Below are 17,201 nucleotides of genomic sequence, written 5' to 3'. Positions count from 1 at the left end.
AAAACCAATGACGTCATTTACTACTGGCTAACGTCATTAGGCCCTACAGGCCTTTATACCTTAATTACTATGCTATAATGGGAACGAAATAAATACAATTAAGCATATATACACAAATAAATATAAGTTCCATATCCATTCCGAATTAGATATAAGTTACATTAGTAATATCTGAAATTACTAATATTTACCTAACTCACACAGTGTGACAGACGTCAAAAATAGCATTGACAAAAACCCGGAAGTAACTCTCAAAAAAATCCAGAACGAGGCTCGTACAAAAGCATGGCTTCGATCTTTTTACATTTGCGGCTGTATAAAAATGCCAATTTAACAACTTAATAACACTTGATACGGTAAGTTATCTGTGACTACTGATAATATAAACACTAATGATTAAGTGTATAAATGTTATACGATAAACAAGGCCTTGTTTTATTGACCCGGCGCATAGAATTGCGCTGTTCAATGTAAACAAATATAGACTACGATGCACGTTGGCGCTAAAACAAAACGAACTTGAATTATAGCTTAACAATTTATAGAAAATAATTTACTGGCAATATCGTAATCCCGGATTCTCACAATATTGCCTGAGAAGTAGCAGTCCTACAGGCAGAGTACGAAGGATATATTGCCTGGGAAGTGACAGTCCTACAGGTGGAGTACGAAGGATATATTGCCTGAGAAGTGGCAGTCCTACAGGCGGAGTACGAAGGATACATTGCCTGAGAAGTGGCAGTCCTACAGGCAGAGTACGAAGGATACATTGCCTGAGAAGTGGCAGTACTACAGGGTGGAGTACGAAGGATATATTTCCTGGGAAGTGGCAGTCCTACAGGCAAAGTACGAAGGATATATTGCCTGGGAAGTGGCTGTCCTACAGGCAAAGTAGGAAGGATATATTGCCTGAGAAGTGGCAGTCCTACAGTCAAAGTAGGAAGGATATATTGCCTGAGAAGTGGCAGTCCTACAGGCAGAGTACGAAGGATACATTGCCTGGGAAGTGGCAGTCCTACAGGCGGATTACGAAGGATACATTGCCTGGGAAGTGGCAGTCCTACAGGCGGAGTACGAAGGATACATTGCCTGGGAAGTGGCAGTCCTACAGGCGGAGTACGAAGGCTACATTGCCTGAGAAGTAGCAGTCCTACGGGCAAAGTAAGAAGGATACATTGCCTGAGAAGTGGCAGTCCTACAGTCAAAGTAGGAAGGATATATTGCCTGAGAAGTGGCAGTCCTACAGGCAGAGTACGAAGGATACATTGCCTGGGAAGTGGCAGTCCTACAGGCGGATTACGAAGGATACATTGCCTGGGAAGTGGCAGTCCTACAGGCGGAGTACGAAGGATACATTGCCTGGGAAGTGGCAGTCCTACAGGCGGAGTACGAAGGCTACATTGCCTGAGAAGTAGCAGTCCTACGGGCAAAGTAAGAAGGATACATTGCCTGAGAAGTGGCAGTCCTACAGTCAAAGTAGGAAGGATACATTGCCTGAGAAGTGGCAGTCCTACAGGCGGAGTACGAAGGATATATTGCCTCAGAAGTGGCAGTCCTACAGGCGGAGTACGAAGTAGCAGTCCTACAGGCGGAGTACGAAGGATACATTGCCTGAGAAGTGGCAGTCCTACAGGCGGTGTACGATGAATACATTGCCTGAGAAGTGGCAGTCCTACAGGCGGAGTAGGAAGGATATGTCGCCTTCAGAATTGGCTGTCTTCCTACAGGGAAAGTAGGAAGGTAATATGGCCTGAGAAGTGGTAGTCCTCCTACAGGTAAAGTAGGAAGGATATATTTCTGGGAAGTGCCAGTCAAACTACAGGTAAAGTATGAATGATGTATTGTCTGGGAAGAGCTAGTCAACCTGCATGCAAAAGGATATGTAGAAAGGATATATCACGTGGGTTGTCATAACGACGAGACTCTTGACAGGAACACCTATTGTCAACACATCCTTTGAACTACAATCTTTTGCAGAGATATGATTCTTAAATCTTTTTAAGCCTTTGTTCTTTAGATTTACACCAAACCTTTACAATTTATGCATTTATCTTAGTTTGACACCCAATAGCCATGTATTGTTTGTGCTGGGTGTTTTTTTTCCGGGGTGTCGTTAAATATTCATTAATTCATTCCAAACCTTTACAGTAATGTAAAAAACCACAACCTGACCACAATCAACTATTACAAACTATCAGGCGTTATTATTATTTTGTTTATTATATTATTACCCCCTCCCCATATGCTGGGGTTTTTTCTTGTGTTTTGGGGGTGTTTTTTGGTCACCTTTGTTGAGAAAGAAAATCATATATTTTCTTCATATGATTGTCCAAGATTTCAATCCTAGAATTCATCAACTGAATTGAAGTAACGACACTGTCAATTTTGTTTTGAGTTGTTTGCAAATGTATCTTTTGTGAATCGGTGTTTTCGATGTCCTCCAATGTCGTCTGATCGGTTTCCATATCTTTCTTTGAGATTTTAATAATCCAAGAGTCTTCTTCTTTCTGTATTCTTCTCAACCTTTTACAGCACAGCTGTCTGTACCATGGGTAGAATTTCTCGATCTCCAGTCCGAGTTCTAGAGATTCAACTCTCCAAGCGTACTTTTCTTTATGAAAGATTTTCGAGTATGAATCATTCATCATGGAGATAAAAAAGTTGATCAGGACTATCATCCCAATGAAAATATAAATGATATAGAATATTGTCACGGTACATGCTCTTAATTTGTTTTCGCCTGTGGCGATTTTAATTGTGTTAGAGGGCCGTGTGCAGTTTATTGCCCGTAGCCCAGGTGGACAACTTGTTACGTAATTCCAATATGCACTTAGCCCCGCTGTGGAGGCCATGTGGCGAGTAGTTACGTAATACCTCTGCGAGTGCGGGTTTTACAACCGCGTTTTGGCGACGATGGCGTCAGTAGTCTGACGATCAGAGAGAAATATACCGAGGTAGACTATGAGATGATACGTGAGGTGCCGCTTTGTTCCCTCAGGCCAATTCTGATTTTGGAATAAATAGCTAGAATTTAGAGAGATCTAGGAGAACGATTAGGAAGGCTCCGGAGGAACGTTAGTCCGTTGGACTTTGGTAAATATCATTTCTGCTCTGTGTATAACCTTGATGTGATTGATGTGACTTAAATATTTTAATACTGTATTATACCATTATTCTTTAGACAGTGTCTTCGGTCATCTGACGAAGTAAATCGTAGACTTATTGTTCTAACATTATATGAGTATTTGGTAATATAAAGCTTAGCCAGTCATCCTAGAAGACCCTAGGTACACTGTAGGTTATTGTCTTTATTGTGATAAGTATTAATTCTGTGTTACAAGATTACTGAAGAGTAGTTAGGGTTAATTAAAAATTAACCCGTTAGGAATAGAGCTGTAATTCCTTTATTAATTAAGTTCCCCAAGAAGCGTTCCTAAATTATCACACGTTACTGAACGAGTAGTAAGGGTTAATTATAAATTAACCAGTTAGGAATGGTGTTGTAATTCCTTTATTAATTAACTTCTCCTAGAAGCGTTTCTCAATTATCACACGTGTGGGTGTGGTGTAACGGTGAAGTGATTCGCATATTGTGTAACTAGACACCTAGAGATTAACTAATTAAGTGATCAGTTCTGGGTTGTTATTATTGTTGTTATTAATTTACTACTACGGCTGTACATTTGTCAGCGTAGATTAATACAGATTCCAAAGTGTATTGTGTTTTTGTTGTGTTTTCTAGAGAACTAACGTGCTATATTATATATACTTATATAAGATCGTATCTCTGATCATACCTAGAGACGAGCCATACTAGGTTTAACAGCCTGTTACAGAGAGATCTAATAGATATACAAGTAGGAGAGACATTTTGATAATCGTGTTTTATTCGGTTACGGGAATTATAGAATCCCCGTGACAGGAGTAGAAAATTGGGGCGCTCGTCCGGGATCTGGAACGGGACATGCATATTTAAAAAAGTATTGTTTGTAAATGGGGGCTTTATAAATTATTTTTACAAATAACCAGAAGTAGCACGTTGTTCACTAGAAAATTAATTAATAATAAGTGCGTCATATCTAAACATGGATAAGAATTTGCTGGATAGGCCTACGCTCAGTGTAGTGGAGATTAAGCGAGCACGTAAGGCCGAGTTAGTTGAAATCGCGGGTGAGCGAGAAATTGATTTAACATCAGCTAAACCCTTAGGTGATATAAAGACAATTATTATCCAGGAAGTTTTTGGTGATAGGCCTGTTATGGAAGACAGTGAGATTGTTCCAGAGATAGAGATAAATGAGTTAAGTGTGGAACAACAATTAGCTTTTAAAAAGCTTGAGTTAGATAGAGAGAGAGAAGAGAGAGATAGAGATAGGGATAGAGAAGAGAAAGAGAGAGAAAGAGAAGAACGTGCATTAGAGAGAGAGAGAGAGAGAGAGAGAGAGAAAGAAGGTAGAGATAGAGAAGATAGAGAGAGGGATAGAGAAGATAGAGAGAGATAGGGAAGATAGAGAGAGGGATAGAGAAAGGGAGAGAGAGAGAGAAGAGAGGGATAGAGAAAGGGAGAGAGAGAGAGAAGAGAGGGATAGAGAGAGAGAGAGAGAGAGAAAGAGAAGATAGGGATAGAGAGAAAGAAGAAAGGAATAGAGAATTCCAGTTAGAAAAATTAAAAGTGGAACATGAGTTAAAGTTGAATACTGAAGAAGTCAGACGAGAAGCCGGAAATGGGTTTAACATGTCGGAGGCTTATAGATCAGTGCCGGTATTTGATGACGAGGAAATAGATATGTTCTTTCAACTTTTTGAACGGGCCGCTAAGCAGCTAAATTGGCCGGAGTCTAAGTGGACATTGTTAGCCGTGTCTAAGTTTAAGGGGAAGGCTAGTATAGCTTATAATTCAATGAGTGATGAGCGAGCAAGTCAGTACGACTTAGTTAAGGCTGCAGTGTTGAGGGCTTATGAATTACGACCTGAGGATTATCGTTTACGGTATAGCGAGTTGAGAAAAACGCAGGGTCAGTCTTATAGTGAGTTTGTGGCTAAGAAGGCAGGGATGTTTGATAAATGGGTGGTGTCTCATCAGGTAGAGTCATATACCGAGTTACGGGAGTTGTTGATCTTACAGGTCATTAAAAATGGATTACCAGTTAGCTTACGTATTCATTTAGAGGATCGTGATGTCAAAAAGATAGAGGAGGCAGGTATAGTGGCAGATGATTACGTGTTAATACACAAAGCTCAGGCAGTACCGGGTAGCTCTTTACAACAGGGTGATAAGAAGAAATTTCAGCCAGGTTTTTCCCGGGAAAGTAACTATCGGGGAGAGTCATCTAGTTGGTCAGCTAGTCAGGCAAGGAATGCACCTGGTGGGCAAAGTAAGGATAGACCTGCATTATCAGCCAATGCACGAACTTTTCGTCCACATTGCAGTTACTGTAAAAAGGATAACCATCTTATCGGGGATTGTTTTAAAAGGAAACGCGATAATGCGCAAGTGGTCGGTTTAGTGAGGTCAGCTCCGTTAGCGAGAAGGTTAATGGTTAGTCCCATGGAAGAGAAAGTAAACCCGTATGTGTCCACTGGTATGGTTTGTGATGTGAAACAAGAGTTGTGTCCTAAGGCAATATCAATCTATAGAGATACCAGGTGTAGTCAGAGTCTGATAACGCAAGAGTGTTTAGCTGGTATTGAAAATTCAGACATAGGACGTAGTTTGGCTTTAAGCTCAGTTACTGGAGAAAAAATGGTTGTCCGGTTACATAAGGTTTTCTTGTGTTCGAAGTTTGTGACGGGACCAGTCGTTATGGGTGTTGTGAAGGACTTGCCTGTTGAAAACATAGGAGTTTTGTTGGGAAATGATTTGACTAGTCAGTGTTGTCAGCCGAAATGTGACCAACTGTTAATTAAAGACAGCACGTTAGCAATAGAAGAGTGTGAGGTTGATGAGATTGCGTGTGTAATGACTAGGGATATGACCAGTAGGTTAGCACAAGACGCAGAGGATATTTGTGATTTGTCTGATACGTGTGTGAGCCATGAAATTGGAGTGGATGAGGTTGTCAGTACAATGGTAGATAAGTCAACTGACAAAGTAAATGTGGTAGAACATGTTGATCTCCCGCAGAGGGGAATTGAACCAGTTGTGTTTGATAGAGGGGACTTACCTTGTATTAGACAAGAGTTAGTACTAGAGCAGGGGGCTGATCCAAATTTGTTGGCAGCTCGCACTACCTTGTTAACGGTGGACAAGGGAGTATTAATAAATAAGAGAGTTAAACATCGGAGGTTGCCGGCGACCGAACTAGCTAGGACGCAACTGAGCCATGCTCAGAACAAAATAAAATCAGAGTTTGATAGGAAGGCTAGGAAGCAACTGAGCCATGCTCAGAGCAAAATAAAATCAGAGTTTGATAGGAAGGCTAGGAGTCGGGAATTTAAACCAGGGGATAAGGTGCTGCTGTACCTTCCCATTAAACGGGGTTCTGTGCAGAACAGGTATTTCGGGCCCTATGTTGTGCACAAACGGGTTAATGAGACAGGTTATGTGATAAACACTCCTGATAGAGTTAGGAAACGTAGGTATTGTCACATCAATTTGCTAAAAGGTTATTTTGACAGACTGCCGATAGTTCCAGAGAGACTGGTCCAAATTGAGAGACACTCAATTTCCTGTGATGACGTCAAGACTGCAGAGGTCAAGTTGGCCAACGGCCAGATTCTAGCAGACTTGAGCCCCCAGCGAGCAAAGTTGACTACGTCGAAACAAGACAATGTTTCCTTTTGCCAGAACCTTCCAACGGTTACCAATACCTTAAGCCAAGATGTGCGCTTGGAACCCAACGCTACACAGATTCGACAGCATGCCTATCGGAGAAAACCTGGAAAACGTGCGACGCTGAAAAGGAAGAACACGAAGTTCCATTGGTCAGGTGAATGCGAGAAGTCATTCAACCGTCTCAAGCAGAGGCGCTACTCGTCTCCCGTGATGGCAGCACCAGACTACCGAGTGCCGTTCAAGCTAGCTGTGGGTGCCAGTGACGTGGGTGCTGGAGCTGTGCTGTTCCCAGAAGATGAAGACGGACTGGACCATCCTAATGAAAGCCTCCAACCAGAGAGTTTTGAGATGGAGTCTTCGTCTGCAGGAATTCCCAATTACCATTGGACATATCAAGGGCACATCCAGTGTAATCGCTGATGCCCTGTCCCGAAGTTGAACGTTATGATAATGTGTTGACATTCTTTATTTCTGTTTTGTTTATATATATTTTATTTGTATACCAGGGACTCAGAGACTCAGTGTGATTACTGGTAGTCACCTTATTATTACATGTGTTATAAATGCCCGTATGCGTCGGTTAACGCACCTTTTTGTTTTAATGTAGTATATTTCCCTATTCCTAGAGTAGAGGAAATATCCTTTTTGAGGTGGGGGTGTGTCACGGTACATGCTCTTAATTTGTTTTCGCCTGTGGCGATTTTAATTGTGTTAGAGGGCCGTGTGCAGTTTATTGCCCGTAGCCCAGGTGGACAACTTGTTACGTAATTCCAATATGCACTTAGCCCCGCTGTGGAGGCCATGTGGCGAGTAGTTACGTAATACCTCTGCGAGTGCGGGTTTTACAACCGCGTTTTGGCGACGATGGCGTCAGTAGTCTGACGATCAGAGAGAAATATACCGAGGTAGACTATGAGATGATACGTGAGGTGCCGCTTTGTTCCCTCAGGCCAATTCTGATTTTGGAATAAATAGCTAGAATTTAGAGAGATCTAGGAGAACGATTAGGAAGGCTCCGGAGGAACGTTAGTCCGTTGGACTTTGGTAAATATCATTTCTGCTCTGTGTATAACCTTGATGTGATTGATGTGACTTAAATATTTTAATACTGTATTATACCATTATTCTTTAGACAGTGTCTTCGGTCATCTGACGAAGTAAATCGTAGACTTATTGTTCTAACATTATATGAGTATTTGGTAATATAAAGCTTAGCCAGTCATCCTAGAAGACCCTAGGTACACTGTAGGTTATTGTCTTTATTGTGATAAGTATTAATTCTGTGTTACAAGATTACTGAAGAGTAGTTAGGGTTAATTAAAAATTAACCCGTTAGGAATAGAGCTGTAATTCCTTTATTAATTAAGTTCCCCAAGAAGCGTTCCTAAATTATCACACGTTACTGAACGAGTAGTAAGGGTTAATTATAAATTAACCAGTTAGGAATGGTGTTGTAATTCCTTTATTAATTAACTTCTCCTAGAAGCGTTTCTCAATTATCACACGTGTGGGTGTGGTGTAATGGTGAAGTGATTCGCATATTGTGTAACTAGACACCTAGAGATTAACTAATTAAGTGATCAGTTCTGGGTTGTTATTATTGTTGTTATTAATTTACTACTACGGCTGTACATTTGTCAGCGTAGATTAATACAGATTCCAAAGTGTATTGTGTTTTTGTTGTGTTTTCTAGAGAACTAACGTGCTATATTATATATACTTATATAAGATCGTATCTCTGATCATACCTAGAGACGAGCCATACTAGGTTTAACAGCCTGTTACAGAGAGATCTAATAGATATACAAGTAGGAGAGACATTTTGATAATCGTGTTTTATTCGGTTACGGGAATTATAGAATCCCCGTGACAAATATTTTAATATATAGTGTTATTTCGCCAGCAGACTCTATATTCAATTCCCCCATACCTACCATTAGATTAAAGAAAAGATACATTGTATCCAACAGAGATGGATAATGCTTGGCGATGTCTGGTTCCACTTGAAACAAATTATGCACACCGATTGAAAATGCCAACAGCACATTGATGTAAATATAGGAAAACTTTAACACATCGTGGAATATCATGTCACGGAAGGTCCTCCAGAAACAATGAAGGCCTTTTATTCCACGCGTGAAAGTGATTGTTAAGAGCCAGCCCAATACCAGAGCTGGTGTCAGAACGTATTCTTGATTAGGGAAGAAAAACGACGCTGGTTGCTTCAGCACATACAGTCCAATCCAGTATAGCACGACAAATGCGTAACTCGAGCTGAACAAGAACGAGACGACCGTTCCGATTGTGATCCTGCCAACATTCTCGATGAGCACGCTCTTGTGTTGCGGATTTAGAAAGCTCGTGATATTGACTTTACTTATTATATGATATATTATTAGCAGTGGTTCAATTGGCAAAATAAAATAAAGAGCGAATGTTAGCAAGTCAAATGGAGGATCTGAAGGTGAGGTGCGCCGTCTCTCTGAAAGGTAAAAGGAGGAAAAACTGAAGACAATCATGTACATAAAATGAAGCATAAAAATGGTCGTATATGTCCACAAGACAAGGGCACTGTACGCCTGTTCAATTTGCCTTACTGGGGGAATGTCTAGAATGCGTGCCAAAGTGTCAGTGGATCCCATATGAAGAAGACCTTCCAAGCACGATATTTGTGGCCTAATTTTATTGCTTCCGCATCGTCTGGCATTAGACCCGTTTGTGAGTGGTGTCAGTGTGGTGATATCAAAGTCGCACGTTTCGTTCTTGTCAAAGCACATGACATTCTTCATATGCAGCAATTTCTTGACAATCTCTGCTGATCCTGTTCTGAAGGCGACACCCAAAACGCTGAATCCAGCTTTGTCATTGTAATCTCTTATCAAACCGAGAACTGCTTTTCTTTTGTACTCTGTATGTAGTCCTTCGTTGTTTGGATACTCTTTCTTTTCTCGTTTGCACCACCATCTGACAGCTTCTTCAATCATGAAGTCAAATGTCTCAAGATGCTGATTAGCTCTATCATGGTCATTAACTGAAGCTTTTGTTAATGTGTGCAAAACTGTATTATACTCATTGTCTTGCAATGCTAGGTCTGCCCCACACAAGATCAGACGTCTTATTCCTTAAGTACATCCCTCGAGAGCTGCTAAGTGAAGAACACTTTTTCCTTCAATATTTCGGGTATTGATCACCGAATCTGAACATATATTTTCGTATATATTGAGCATCATATCCAGAACCTCCGGTTCTCCAGGCCTAACAGCAACGTGCAGTGGTGTGTTACCCTTGTAGTTTTTTCCTTTCAAACTGACATATCGAAACTCCCATATAATATCTGGCTTGGCAAATTTCGCAGCCAGATGTAATGGGTTATTTTGTTCGTTGTCTTCTGCATTTATGCTTTCACTATCGACTGTCTCTTTTGCATGCTGAAACAGTTTCACAACGGTCTCCGATTTGATGTCTTTGGAACAAGCTGCTACATGCAGAACGTTTGCTCCACGGCTATTTTTAATGTTAAACTTTGCATTCTTTTCAAGCAAGGCAAAAACCGTTTCAGGGTGACCCTTAGACGTGCTTATATGTAACGGTGTGTTTCCACTCTTGTTCTTTTCGTCTGGTCCTATTTTGTCGCAGAACATTTTAACGACCTCGTCCCTATTGTACATGGCAGCATAATGCAGAAACGTGTTTCCCTGTTCATCTCTGGCGGCTGGATTCACGTTCATCTGCAAAAGCAGTTTAATCTTGCTGCATGCTCCTTCGGCTGATGCTTCAAAAAGCAGAGACTGTATTTTACCAAAGCGAATCACATGCTGGACTTTGTCTAAGATTATTGCCTTAGTCTGTAAGAGCGTATTTATTAAAACTCTTAACATTTCATCCTTCTCGTTGCGTATGGCAAATGTCCATACATCTGCACCTTCGTTGTTTTTGTGGTTTATATTGGCGTCGTTTTGTATCAGTGTTTGAAGAACGTGAATATGTTCACATTTGGATGCCATTATCAAAGCTGTGTCTCCGTATTGATCTGTCTCATCAATATGTGCGTCATTTGAAAGTAGAATCTGCACAATATCATGATAACCCTCAGATGCTGCATGATGGATGGGCCTTTTCCCATCTCTACCACATACATTTGGATTAACGTTCTGTTTAAGTAGAAGCTTAACAATATCAATGAGACCTAAAGCAGACGTTGTGGAGATAGGAGCCACCAATCCCACGTTTCTAGTTTTATTGACGTCTGCATTTCCTCTCTCTGTTAAAAGCGCCACAATTCTGGTATGTCCACACCTCACTGCCACATATAAAGGAGTCAACCCTTCAACATTTTCCAAATTTGCATCAGCTTCATGTTTAAGTAACATAACAACTGTGTCTTCGTGCCCTTGATGTGCAGCCCACAGTAATGCAGTGTCTTTTCTTGCGTTGGTGTGATTCACCTTCACTCCACATTTCAGTAGCAGTTCTGTCATTTCAGTGTATCCATAAAAGGCGGCCAAGTGTACACACCGCAGTCTTCTTGGTATTTGACCAGGGACTTCTACGGGTGTCTCCTGAAGCAGGCACTTCATCAGAAGATCTTTACTTGAAACCATCTCAATCAACTGATTCATCATTTCTAAATCGTTAGCCTCGATAATCTGATGGAAGCAATTCCGTTTGCCTTCCGTGGTATCTATGGATGTGTTATAATCTTGATCCAGGAAAACGTTGCTGTACTCAATAAGCATTTGGGCTATGTTCCTGTTCTTGATCTCGAGTGCAAATTGAAGTAGATTTTGGTTTGTTTTTGGATGTCTAAAAATGTTACTTGCTAAAGATGTCTGATCGGGAAGACTGTCTATTTTCGTTTTCAGATGGTCTAACGATCCCTGATAGACCAGGTCAAAGAGCTGTTCGCGAATCTGCATCTCGTTGGTGTCACTTCTGTTTGGATTTTCCACGGACATTCCACTGGGAAATACTGATGAAGATGGCTGTTCTTCGTTAAGTTGTAGCGAAGAATTGGAGCACACAACTCTGTGCTGGAAAATCAATTTTAAATCAGTATGTGAAAAACAATCATAGAAACAAAAAGAATAACAATGATACTAAAAAAAAGACCCCCCCCCCCCACACACACACACAAAGACGCATGTACACACACACACACACACACACACACACACACACACACACACACACAATCCCACCAATAATAATAATTATAATAAAATGATGGTGATGATGATGATGATACCAAAAAAAGGCAAACCAAACGAAAACCCGTAGTTACACTTCCACCCCACCCCACCCCACCGAGGTCCAAAATAAAAATTAAAAAACCCCATCGAAACTGACATGAATTGAAAATCAAAGTTTATAATATCTCACTGATGGGGCGGGACGTAGCCCAGTGGTAAAGCGTTCGCTTGATGCGCGGTCGGTCTAGGATCGATCCCTGTCGGTGGACCCATTGGGCTATTTCTCGTTCCAGCCAGTGCTCCACAACTGGTGTATAGGATGGTGAATATAAAAGATCCCTTGCTGCTAATCGAAAAGAGTAGCCTATGAAGTGGCGACAGCGAATTTCGTCTCTCAATATGTGTGTGGTCCTTAAACATATGTCTGACGCCATATAACCGTAAATAAAATGTGTTGAGTGCGTCGTTAAATAACACATTTCCTTCCTTTGATTAATTTACATCTAATTTGCAAAGTTGTCAGATGCTGAAAGTGTGTGATTTGAAAAATATCACATACTTTGATTCTACTGAATATGCTGGCTATTGGTATGATAAATGATATTATTATATAGGAAGTGTAAATTATTTCAAGCCGGTGCGGGACGTAGCCCAGTGGTAAAGCGCTCGCCTGATGCGTGGTAGGTCTGGGATCGATCCCCGTCTGTAGGTCCATGGGTTATTTCTCGTTCCAACCAATGCACCACGACTGTTGAGTGGTGCATATAAAAGATCCCTTGCTACCAATGTAGTTGAAAAACCAAGACGAGTGAAAACTCGCACACCTCAAAACGCTCAGGCGAATGACCGGCCTCGGTGGCGTCGTGTGGTTAGACCATCGGTCTACAGGCTGGTAGGTACTCTTTCCGATTAGCCCATGAAGTGGCGACAGCGGGTTTCCTCTCAAAATCTGTGTGGTCCTTAACCATATGTCTGACGCCATATAACCGTAAATAAAATGTCTTGAGTGCGTCGTTAAATAAAGCATTTCTTTCTTTTTTCTCAGGCGAATGAAAAATCGCACTCATCAAAATGCTAAGGCGAATGAAAACCAAGCATTATTAATTTATGAAGTAAATGGTATATGTAAATGTAGAGACATATATATGTTGCAAAAATTAACCAACAAACCAATAATGTTTTCTTCTAATTTTATGTTGTTTGGTTCATTAGTGTAGTCCGACTTCTTTTCCCTTTCAGGAATGGAGTTATAATAACTTATTAAACAATTTCAAGAGTAGTGTTATAGAAACATAATTATGACATACACTGATGCAGACAATTTGATTTTTTTTTTAAATTACAATATGTACTATTCAGATAATTTGATGTACACAATTAAAGATACCTTTTCAGTGTTAGGTGGCTTGCATGGACGCTACCGTTCTCGTCACAATTGTTTTTTTTCTGGTATTATTAAACGGGTCTAAGCTACATACGGTAAATAGTGACAATCAATATACAAAATTATTTTACGTGTGCTGTTTATTAAGTGTAACGTGCGTTATTTTTCACACTTATTGAATTTTTTTTTTTTTTTCAATACCACGGCCGTTAATATATCAGTCGTGGTGCACTGGCTGAAACGAGAAATGGCGCAATGGGCCTACCGACGGGGATCGAGCGAACGCTATACCACTGGCCTACATCCCGCCCCCTTAAAAGACAAGGTCCAGGAAGGGAGGACCGGATTTAGCTCAGTCGGTTGAGCGCTCGCCTGAGGTGCTTGCATCGTAGGATCAAAACACCTCAGTGGATCCATTCAACTCGTTCCAGCCAGCGTACCACAACTGGTCAAAGGCCGTAGTATGTGCTTTCCTGTCTGTGGAATAGTGCATATAAAAGATACCTTGCTGCTAATAGAAAAATGCAGTGGGACTAAGAGTCAGAATTACCAAATCTTTCACATCCAACAGCCGATGATTAAAGGGGCATTCCTGAGTTTGCTGCAATTTGTAAGATGTCATCGACTAACAGACTTTTTCTGCATAAAATATTAGTGGCTGTATATTAAACATGTTTCTGATCGTTCTAATATTTGTACTAGGTTAAATTTCATTTTATTTCCTAAAACATATTTTTTTCGTACATACAAAATTATTTTAAGACAATATCCAGTTTGGGCTTCTTACAAATATTAAGACGACCGGAAACACATTACAGACAATGATATTGTAAACAAGAAAATATATTTAATATGTAAGTTTAATCGTAGAAATAGTTTATTAGTCGGAAACATCGTACAATGCCGCAAACTCAGGAATGTCCCTTTAATTAATCAATGTGCTCCTGTGGTGTCGTTAAACAAAACAAACTTTAAACACACTTTTTTTTTATTAGCATGTGTTATCATAAATGACAAATTACCAAAAACAAAGATATAATATTATTATGATATTATTATATAGGAAGTGTAAATTATTTAAATCGGGGGCGGGACGTAGCTTAGGGGTAAAACGCTCGCCTGAGCAATCTCCATCGTCTATGAGCGCACACACGACTAACAAAACACGTATGGACATTTTGGGCGAGTGGAGTATGTCATATTGAGTCCCACCCATTTACCTTCCTAGCTTCTTCTAGCAGGATGAAGTCGTAATCGTCCATGGTGCCTTGCCGGTTTAAGAAGCTTGTCACTTGTTGATTTGCATGAGAGGTACCCTGTTTAATACACAAATATAATAATCAAATGATTATTACAAAAGCATGTTTGCAGTATACAGGTTACAAAATGAATGTATCAAACGCTTTATTCGTCATGCGAGAGCATAAGTCTACGAGTCAGGGGGCATGGGGAGGGATGGGGTGCAACTGCCCCCTAGGGCTGCAGTAAAACCTCAAATTAGGGCAAAAATTATACAGATATTCGGGCAAAATGTGCTAACCTGAGATCTTTTTACCGTGTATTTCCATCATTCTGCCTTCAAAAATAGTTATAGTCCATTTAGAAATGGCAGTGATTCGTTTGCAACCCTATATAGTTTGTTGGTATAGAGTGTGTTTTCATTTAACGTCCAAAGTAATAAGTAAATCGATATATCGTGATCGTCTGCATGTTTCCCCACCCATTTCTCAATGTATAACCGTTAGCTTTCAGAGTACGTGACGGTACCAGCCTACGAATATATTCTTCGTAGAAATTTCTACTTTCTGTTTCGGTCTGTTCTATTATTTCAAAACATGGTTGCGATCGATAAACGTCAAACCCGTATGTAGGCGTACGGGCTCCCATTTTTTGTAAGAAGGAAGACTGTTTTTTACCCAATAAAACGAAAATGCCTGAATCCGAGTAACATTTTTTTTCTCCAGGAGCAGTTGTAGTACTGTTACTGTATGTCGCCACCCGTACGCATGTGGTCAGACCGCTTTTGAGTCCTCGACTGAATATTACGCAAAAGTTAAACAAACAAATCCGCTTGTTAGTAATATTAATCTAAACTAATTTTGAGACTCTTTTTTTGTGATTTACATTAAAACAAAATTCTAATGACACTCGGGTAATCGGAGCCACAACTATTCATTTGTTTGGCAGGGCGTGATTTAGCTCGGTCGGTTGAGCGCTCGCTTGAGGTGCTTGCGTTGCAGGATCGAACCACCTCAGTGGATCCGTTCCAACCAGTGTACCACAACTGGTCAACGGTCGTGGTATGTGCTTTCCTGTTGGTGTGGAAAGTGCATAATAGATCCCTTGTTGCATTAAGAAAATATCGCGGGTTTCCTCTATTGACTATGAGTCAGAATTACCAAATCTTTGACATCCAGTAGCCAATGATTAATATGTTAATGTGCTCTAGTGGTGTCGTTAAACAAAACAAACTCTTTTTTTAATTTTTAGGCCTAATTACGCAGCAGAAAATCTGGTATTGATGCAATTCCTGGACTTACTCTAGAACGTTATGTAACTTTCGTCGAAGGTTGTGCATTTAATTTCCACCACCAGAGCGCATTGATTTATTAATCATCGGCTATTGGATGTCAAAAATTTGGTAATTCAGACATAGTCTTAGAGAGGAAACCCGCTACATTTTTCCATTAGTAGCAAGAGATCTTTTATAGGTACCATCCCATTGACAGGATAGCACATACCACGGCCTTTTATACGCCAGTCGTGGAACGAAAAATAGCCCACCAACGGGGATCGATCCTAGACCGGCAACGTATGTAGCGAGCGCTTTACCACTGGGCTATGTACCACCCCGCCTCGAATACAAAGTCTCATACTGATATAGATTTCAGAATCTTCTCAATGGGATATTATGTGTGTACCTTGTACCATTTTAAATAATCTTTGTATCAAATGAAAATTTGTCCATCAATACTCAACATAATTGAACTGGTTTTGTACAAAATATATTCTTACCTGCATATCGGTCTGTGTTTGTACCTGTACTAAGAGTCTGTTGCTATGCAAACTGTGGAATAAATATTTATAAGTCAATAATACAGGTATTTCAATAGTGTTTTCACGTAAAATGTATGACGTATTAACACGGGACATCACTCTATGTTGGTATTATTTCGATGGCTCCCATAATCTTTTTGTATTTACAAACAAAGCAGTTATGTAACACTGGTGAATGACACGTGACTTTCATTGATCATTCATTGATCTGTTTTCGAATTCAAGCGTGGATCTAAGGAATATCTCGAAGTCCCATGACAACCTTCGCAGACTGGGGCAAGACAAGACAGTGCTCAATTTTAAGGATTTTGGTTGCTTGTCCAGAGGGCAAGTATGGGTTCACATTGAGGTTGCCCCTCCGAAAATTTGGTTGTCCTGATTTCATCCGTGTTTTGAAAATAGAGTTATATTTATATTCCAATAAAACAGCAACAAACAGGTTTGGAATTAATATGTTGTCAATGTAAAATGTAATATGTACTGTCTGACAATAAAATACTTTACTTTTTAATAATGTTTTTAAATGTCTGTAGTTATACACATGTACACATAGGGCCTAATTGCTTAAGATGTTTGTGATTTGACGATACATCACCTATGTTCCAATCGAATGCACTGGAATGTTTACTATACGGAATACTTCAGCCGATTACAATTTTCCCCGATGTTTCACAGAATCGACCGAGGAGTTCCGAGTGGCAAACAAACCCACGTGATTTCGACTGATTGACAGAGCTTTACTTTAAATAACGACAGTTTAAAAACGATTGTGAGCAAGGAAACTGCACATTATTAT

At 40.2% G+C, this 17,201-nt stretch overlaps 2 protein-coding genes across 2 annotated transcripts; both read right to left on the bottom strand.

Annotated features, from left to right (window-relative positions):
• Positions 1 to 1,855: 1,855 nt before the first annotated feature.
• Positions 1,856 to 9,759, bottom strand: LOC121385049 (transient receptor potential cation channel subfamily V member 3-like). Its single transcript, XM_041515585.1, has 2 exons — positions 8,732 to 9,759; positions 1,856 to 1,961 (listed from the first exon to the last, which is right to left on the bottom strand). Exons 1-2 carry the CDS (start codon positions 9,757 to 9,759, stop codon positions 1,856 to 1,858), a joined length of 1,134 nt encoding a protein of 377 aa, XP_041371519.1.
• A 138-nt stretch (positions 9,760 to 9,897) lies between these two features.
• LOC121385048 (ankyrin-3-like) lies at positions 9,898 to 16,369 on the bottom strand. Its single transcript, XM_041515584.1, has 3 exons — positions 16,364 to 16,369; positions 14,569 to 14,664; positions 9,898 to 11,805 (listed from the first exon to the last, which is right to left on the bottom strand). Exons 1-3 carry the CDS (start codon positions 16,367 to 16,369, stop codon positions 9,898 to 9,900), a joined length of 2,010 nt encoding a protein of 669 aa, XP_041371518.1.
• Positions 16,370 to 17,201: the final 832 nt, after the last annotated feature.

This window comes from Gigantopelta aegis, chromosome 11, assembly GCF_016097555.1.
Source record: "Gigantopelta aegis isolate Gae_Host chromosome 11, Gae_host_genome, whole genome shotgun sequence".
Lineage (NCBI taxonomy): Eukaryota > Metazoa > Mollusca > Gastropoda > Neomphalida > Peltospiridae > Gigantopelta > Gigantopelta aegis.
This window is presented reverse-complemented; position numbering and strand designations above follow the sequence as displayed.